This window comes from Lotus japonicus, chromosome 6 (genome assembly GCF_012489685.1).
Source record: "Lotus japonicus ecotype B-129 chromosome 6, LjGifu_v1.2".
In the NCBI taxonomy this organism is placed as follows: Eukaryota; Viridiplantae; Streptophyta; class Magnoliopsida; order Fabales; family Fabaceae; genus Lotus; species Lotus japonicus.
This window is the reverse complement of record NC_080046.1, coordinates 18,915,164-18,923,233: the sequence shown is the minus strand read 5'-3', so window position 1 is coordinate 18,923,233 and position 8,070 is coordinate 18,915,164. Positions and strand designations below refer to the sequence as shown.

Genomic DNA, 8,070 nt, shown 5'->3' with positions numbered 1-8,070 from the left:
GCATCGATTTACATGAAGAATCTCACTTGGCCTCTTCCTAAATCTATCTACCTTCAATTTTGGGGGTTTATTAACTATTTTGTTTGTGGGAATTGGAGGTAACGAAAGAGGGAGCGAATTTTAGTAAACAATCTCCGGTTTAGTTCATAAATTTAGAAGTCACAATTTCTTTTTCCATAAATCAAGAAAGGAAATTAAGAAAAATAAGGGCTTTTTCATTGAAGTTTTAATTTAAATATACTGTCCGCAAAATGTGGTCAAACAAACAAAGTCCAATTTCGGATCTCTAATTTTTATTTGTCATGGACAGTCACAACCCTCACCATTGAAAGGTATACTCTATTTTCAAATTTTTCAAGATTCATAGTAAATGGTTTTATCGTCCTCATGCAATTAGAAATATAATGTCGTTCTTTAGCAAAATCGCTTAAGCAATTGGTTCTTAGCTAGCAATTAATAGCACATGTGTAATTAAAACAAGCAAGAGTTTAAACGGATTGAAAACAATTAGAAAGAAAACTGTTGAAATTGGTGTTCACCGATTAACTCGAATGCTTTCTAAGATTTCATATATAGACCTTGTCCTATTGTTGGTTTCATCACATCATGTCTTATCATACTATACGATCTCCCAATACGAAGATTATCGTCTTATCGGATTAACCTCAAATCTCTTGGTTGATTAACAAAGCAAGAAGCATTAAGCATGGATGTTGGTTTGATTAATGATTCAATCTTATCTCTAGATCTTCGATTCATTAGATGATATCAACCTAGATCGAATTCAAATAGTTAATTATCACTATACTATATGTCAAACCAAACTCATGTTCAAGGTGATCAGGCTAAAACATGCATTAAGAACAAGGTATATCATTGAAACCATGCATAGATCAAAGATTATAAAGATCAAAGTGAATATATTTCTTATTTTTTATCTTTTATTTTTTTAATAGACAAGTGTTAGTTGTTAGTAATAACTTGCACGTTTAATCATCACCTCATTTTATTCACGTTGATGTTTTTTGTTTAGATTGGTGATCCCATTGGGTAAATCAATGTTGTTCATCTTGTAAACACTCAAATTTTACCTATATTTTCTTTTTGGGATAAACGTAAAAAATGTCCCTGAACTTTGAGCGAGATATGATTTCCGTCCCTCGCCGGAAAATCTTCCTAAGGACGCCCTCAAACTACATTTTTTGTTTGGAAACCGCCCTTGTCGTCGATGAAACTCCGACCGTCGTGACCAAGTGTCACTTTGGAGCCTATGTGGACATGCCACATCATTTAATGAAATGATGTGTAATTTTTAAAAAAATATAAATTAACATAATTAATTTATAATTAATCCCCCAAAAACTTTCCTAATTAACCCAAACTAATAATCAACTAATTAACCCTAAAACATTCTTCCTCTCTATACCAAATTCCAAGATTCATATCACCCTCTCTAGGTACCATCATGAGAGAGATTGGCTCTTCATCAGTGGCATGACCATCCTTAGCAAGGTTGGCTTCATCATTGGACTTCCGTCGAGAGTCACCACCACCACCACATGGAGCCTTACACTCAGCAGAAAAATGACCAAATTTATTGCAATTAAACTTTTGATGATGATTCTGGTTGATCTAAATCATCTTGTCGGTGCCCTTGTAGAATGAACCACCCTTCTTTGATGATGATTTTGGTTTATCTAAATCATCTAGATTCTGACTCTGGCTTTGATTGTGACTTGATTTTCCAGAAGGCTTCTGATCTTTTGAACTTTGCTTTACCATGATACCCACCTTTCCCAGATTTCTTGGAGGTGCATGCTTACAATGCTTGATCCTGAGCTCTTTCATTGGACCTTTCCAGAATTCTTTGCTCATGGGCTTCCAGAGAACCTTGCAAATAAATCTTCAACCTTCAGTGTTGAAATGGCCTTTGCTTCCTTAATTACTGCTACCACGTAATCGTATTTGGGATTTAGGGTTCTAAGAACCTTTTTACAGATATCCCGATATGTAAAGCTCTCTCCACATGATTTCATCAGATTGGTGAGAGCAATCATTCGGTCAAAGTAGACAGAAATCTTCTCGGTCGATTCCATGTGCATCAACTTGAATTGACGTTTCAAGGTTTGCAACCGAACCTTCTTCAACTGATTTTCACCCTCATGACACTTTTCCAGAATTTGCCAGGCCCCCTTCGAAGTTGAAGCTCCTGCAATCAACTCAAAATGCCCATTATCGACGCATTGTTGAATGAAGAACATCGCCTTGAAATCTTTTATCTTCAATTCCTTATGCGCAGCTCTCTGCGCTAGTGCGACATCTTCCGCGAGAGGGGTGAAACCTTCTTGAACAATCTCCATGACATCTTCATAGGAGAAAATGATCTTCGTCTGAACTTTCCCGTGAGATTGACTGGTGCGTTGCCAGTGAGGTTCATCCTTGGATCGGAATCAAAGCTCTAGATACCACTTGTTGGGGGAGACAGGGAAGCCCATGAGCCGAGGAGCAAGACACCAAGAGATATGAACGTCACATCTTAACCCAAAACCTTAAGGCAATGGGTGAGTGGGTCCTTCCACTTATAAACTCTTTAACTTTTGCTTACATATCCAATGTGAGACTATTTCATTCACAATTGTTACTTCAACACTCCCCTTCAATTGTGAATCTATTTTCATCTTTTTCAATTTTATCTTTCTTGGGAATTTTCCCTTCTTTTTCTTTCCTTTTTCTTTTTACTTCCCTTAAGCACTTCACTTCGTACATTCTTGTATCGTCGTTGGAACTCAACACCAACGGGGCTCACTGCCTTCTAATCTCCACACTCCTGGGAAGATTTAACGATACAAGGAGCAGTCACATCATGGTTGCATCATTGGCATCACTTGCCATCGACCTTTCACTTGGGTCGTCACACCGTTGTTACTTCATGGTTGCATCATTGGCTTCACTCGCTATTGACCTTTCACTCGGTCGTCGCACACCATCGACTTCACTCGTCGTTGACCATGGTCGCACCATCAGCTCTTTCTCTGTCACAGGTTCACACGAACCAATGCTCTAATACCACTGTTGGAGGGGCGCAGCGGAACGCTAGACTCTTCACAATCTTACGGCTCATGAGGGGTTGAGAGTTTACCATCCACATATTGGGTTAAGAGGCTAAGAGCATAAGTGGTCTAGAACATCATGTACATACATTCACCACAAAACCTTAAGGCAATGGGTGAGTGAGTCCTTCCACTTAAAAACTCTCCCTATTACCTTGACTTCTCCGATGTGGGACTTGACTCTAACACTTGATTCCAACAATCTTTCACTCAAGTGTGAGTCCCTCAACCACATCATCCATGGTCCTTCCGTTTGCGAAAGCTATCCACCCTTGTACCGTCATTCGCTGCTCAACAGAACCCGCCGCCTAGCCACGCTGCTAGAAAGACTTTCGACACAAGTAGCCGCTATTATGGTCCCACGAACCATCGGCTCTGATACCACTTTTTGGGGAGAGTCACAGCGATGACCATGGGTTAAGGCCAAGGGGAGACACCTAGGAGATCTTGGACACCACATCTTAACCCAAAACCTTAAGCCAATGGGTGAATGAGTCATTCCACTTATAAACTCTTTAACTCTTGCTTACATATCCAATGTGACTATTTCATTCACAATTGTTACTTCAACATTTTCGAGATGAAGTGTAGGATATTGAACAGGCAACAAAGATGATTTAGTGGAAATCTTGGAGCTGGTTTTCTGCAACGGAAAAGAATTTTTCCTGCTCTATGTCAGTTAGGAGGGGATTTTAAGAGTTTGCTGTGCGTAATAGATTAAATTAGGAAATATTTTATGCTCCTTGTGAATTTAGTCTATCCCAAATCCCAATGAATTTAGAATTTCATTTAATTTCATCTTAACCATGTTTTTTTGTTTTTTGAAAGATTAACCATTTAGTTGATCTCTTTTTTTTTACCCATATTCACCAGAAACCAAAAGGAGGTCCAAGTTCTTACAAACATAAAACTATCAGTTAAAGGCCCAAGAAAGAAAGACCAAAAATATACGAAAATTCCTATTCCTATTCGAGGTGGCGTTTTCTGTGACTGAGCAAGCAAGGAGGCTACGACGGCGCAGTGCGGAAGAAGCAGGTCCAAGGTCCAGTTGCGCTAACTGCATTAGAAGTGGTAAAGTGTCTATTACTGAGTTCATTCTCTTTCTTATTTTGTAAGACAATATTGATGGTTTTTAGACTGCTAACAGGAAAGTTTAAGGTGGGAAAAATAACTCTATAAAGTTTGTTTAATATGAAATGTTTTTTATACATACAGATCGGTAGAAGAGGCAAGCCCAAGGTAGAACACTAGAACAGACAACTCGACAACTCCGTAGAAGGAAGGAATTAGCGGTACAACACGTCGGCTACATAGAAGGAATTAGGGATGTGCATAGGGGACATTTGATTCTGTTTTGATGCTTCTTGCCTTGGCTTGACTGAGGCTGCTTTCCATCATCAATTGGTAGGTGGTAACGAAGAGTTATATACTCAAACCACAATACATGATTGCTTCAAATTGAGTTGAGAGTGCAATTTATTTATTACATGCTGGTTGCTGCATGATAATCTGTGTTATTTCTCTATCCTGAGAAATTTCAATGTGACCTTTCCCTATTAGAAATTACCAGGTATTTGCTCCTCAGTAAGAAATCATATTTAACAATCTCATCTTGATTAATCTTTACTTTTGATCAGTAGCAGTTTAAATCCTATTAAACTTATAAGGTGTAATCTTGATTGCCACCCGGAGGATATTGTGGCCACCAAAGAAAGGTTATGTTGTTCAATGTCCCTGCACCTGTACCCTTGCTGAGATTTTTGTGGTTTCACAGGATGTTTTCTTGTTCTTAGGTGGTTGTGAAAGTTGAGAAAAGAAGATGATGTGAGGAACAACTTAATCCAAACCTTTTAAGCTTAAAAGGTTAATTTGATTAAATGGGAATATTTTAGATCAAGTTTAATCAATAGAAAATTACTTAATAGTCATCTTACACTAACCTTAAACGTGAACAATTTCAAAATGGTGGCAGTATTATATTATGTAAAAGTTAAAGGTTAGTGTTTAATTTTATTTGCAGGTTCTCAGATTAACCTTTTAAGCTTTTGCTCTGTTATACTTAACCCAAACATTTAGACGCATGCATGGGTGGTGCTTTAGACATCATTTTACTTTGTTTCCAATTAGAGTAAGGAATTTTGATTGTGTGTTTCGTTGCTTTGTAGGTCACAGGAAGATAATTATTACATAAGCATGTTCTGGCCTTGTTTTTTTCTTATACTCTGCTTTTGGTTGCCATTAACTCTTTTCTGATCTTTTGTTACATAAACTATTACTATTAGTTTACTAGTAGATGATTTTTTTATGAGCTATTGCCTATTCAATTTCAAATCTTTAAGATATTAGAGAGTTAGTTTTTGACTCTTCATTGGTCATTCAATTTCTAGAAACCACCTCCCTAATTGGACTGCGCATCTTATCCCCTTCTCTTTTCCATTCTTTTTCACTTGTCTGAACATGACTCACATTGAGTTTGCATTTCATAATTCCTAAAGCAACTGAATGAGATTCTTCATTTTCTTTATGGGTATAAAAGTTCTAGAACAGAACCATAACAAGTCTTCTCAGTTCTTTTGCACATCCAGAAATTTCTTGTTCTTTTGACAAGGTGTTAAAGATTTATATTTTTTGTTTTTTTCAATCAACATTGAAACTTCACTAATGATTTCTTATCACCCAGGTCTAGTGGCTCTAATTTGTGTTTCCTTTGATCAATTTGTGTTGGTTCTATTTCTTTTCTTGATGTCATTTTCTTACTTCTAAGTTCTGTTTCCCTTTATCAATTAGTGTTTGTTTAATTTCTTTTATTGGATTCGCGGTTCGGAGTGATCATCCTAGATATGGACATCAACTTAATCACTGGTTACCATTATCTTCGATTTCATCAAGGACAAGACCTTCACATTGAGCATAGTGATACTGTGCTTAGAATTGGCCCTTTCTTTTTGTTACTTAATTGTGTTTGCCTACATGCCATTTTGTTTTTATAAGGGGCTCGGAACCTCTATCAATTAAATATACAAAATTTGAAGTCTCAGGGGTGCGTTTCCTGGTGGTATACATTAGTGTGAACCATAATTTTTTAAAATAAAACGGAAACCAGACATGATAAAGGTCTTGTTTCATTGAAGAATGAATCAGCTCGATCGATAATTCTGAGAGTACAAACAAGTGCATTAATTAAAGTATTGATTAGAGAATTAAAATTAAAGAAGATATAAAGACAACAACAATATTTATTTAATTAAAAAATTATTTGAACAACGTATGTCATATCCCTTACCTTCGCCAAATTACTATATATATAGCCACCTTTCTCCTAGTGACTTCTAACCCAAAACCTTACCTTTATCCATCTTCTCTAATCCATAGACAAAACCATGGAGAGAGACCAAGAAAAAATGCAGTTTCTTGGGTTCTTTGGTGTCTTCAAAGAATCCTACATGATCATGTTTTCATGGAGGAAGATCTTTAGCCTGATTACCTTAACTCTAATCCTCCCTCTATCTCTCATCTTCCTGATTAACATGGAAGTATCGCAAGTCATGTTCGGTGGCATTTTATTTTACTCAGAGAGAATATCCAGAACCAAGTTTGGAACACCCCACCAAAAAAGGCTTATTAACACGATCTCCATAGAATGGGCCTCCTTCATTATCTTCAAACTCATTTACTTTGTTTTCTTCCTCATCTTCTCCCTCGTCTCCACCTCCGCGGTGGTTCATACCATCGCTTCCATCTATACTTCCAGAGAGGTAACCTTAAAAAAGGCCATGGGTGCCGTGGCGAAGGTTTGGAAGAGGCTTGTGATAACTTTCTTGTGCACCTTCGCGGCTTTTTTTATTTACAATGTGGTGGCAGGGATAGTTTTATTCATATGGGCACTTACAATTGGAGAAAATATATATGGGATGGCAACTTTGTTGGTCATAGGGATCTTATATATCGTTGGGTTTATCTATTTGGCCGCGGTTTGGCAACTAGCTAATGTTGTGAGCATGTTAGAAGATTCTTCAGGAATCAAAGCCATGATGAAGAGCAATGAGTTGATAAAGGGGAAGAAGGGTTTGTCCTTGATCATCACTTTTATGCTTAGTGTTTTCTTCTTTTTGATACAGTTTTTGTTCTCCATGGTGCTTTTGAGGCTGTTCCATGTGGGCTTGGTGTGGAAAATAGCATCCGGGGTTTTGTGTCTCCTTCTGTTGTGTCATTTGTTGCTTTTGATGCTTGTGATTCAAACTGTGCTCTATTTTGTTTGCAAGTCCTACCACCATGAGATTATTGGCAAGTCTGCATTATCAGAACAATTGGAAGTATATCAAGGAGAACATGAGCTAGTGAAGGCTACAGGTGTTCAGCAGGACTCACATGTGTGATAGCTAGATATGAAACATTGGTGGTACGTAAACAACTAATGGGGCCTGGAACAAACACATTTGTGACTGTTTTAGACCGCCTCAAACTGAAAAGCTTGTAAAAAGACAATATATGTTTGGTGGTTGTGTGTCGCAGGTGTTTTCCACTAGTTTAGTATTAATAGATATGAAATATCACGTATCTGCCTGAATATGCATATGTATATACGTGTGTGCGGGTGAGAGAGATTTAAAAGAGAATAAATATGTAAATTCGGTGTTGTTTATTTACTTCAAGTAAGAAATTGGGTGTTCTTTTGATCCCTTTTTTTTCTCCTCAGAAGTTTCTTTCTGGTGGTGGAGTAGTTGTTGTAGCTTTGATTATTATGGTTTATGGATGAAATTCCATTCACAACTTTCACTGCCTCTAGATTTACTCTTTTACTAATGCATGTTGTTGATATTATTTTGGTTGAGAACATATGCAAGAGATCACTCCTGTTAAGAGTTTTATAAATTCTCAGTTCTAAATTAAAGATCTTGGGCCCTTAAGGTTTTTCCTAGGCCTTGAAATTTCACAATATCTACTAGTATCTAGCTTAATA

General features: G+C 37.2%; 1 protein-coding gene across 1 annotated transcript; it reads left to right on the top strand.

Annotated features, from left to right (window-relative positions):
- The first annotated feature begins 6,433 nt into the window (after positions 1-6,433).
- On the top strand, positions 6,434-7,799 carry LOC130721875 (uncharacterized). Its single transcript, XM_057572461.1, has one exon. It carries the CDS (start codon positions 6,491-6,493, stop codon positions 7,484-7,486), a length of 996 nt encoding a protein of 331 aa, XP_057428444.1. The 5' UTR covers positions 6,434-6,490; the 3' UTR covers positions 7,487-7,799.
- Positions 7,800-8,070: the final 271 nt, after the last annotated feature.

Coding starts and splice junctions, on each gene's coding strand:
- LOC130721875 (XM_057572461.1), top strand. CDS start 6,491: ATGGAGAGAGACCAAGAAAAAATGCAGTTTCTTGGGTTCTTTGGTGTC.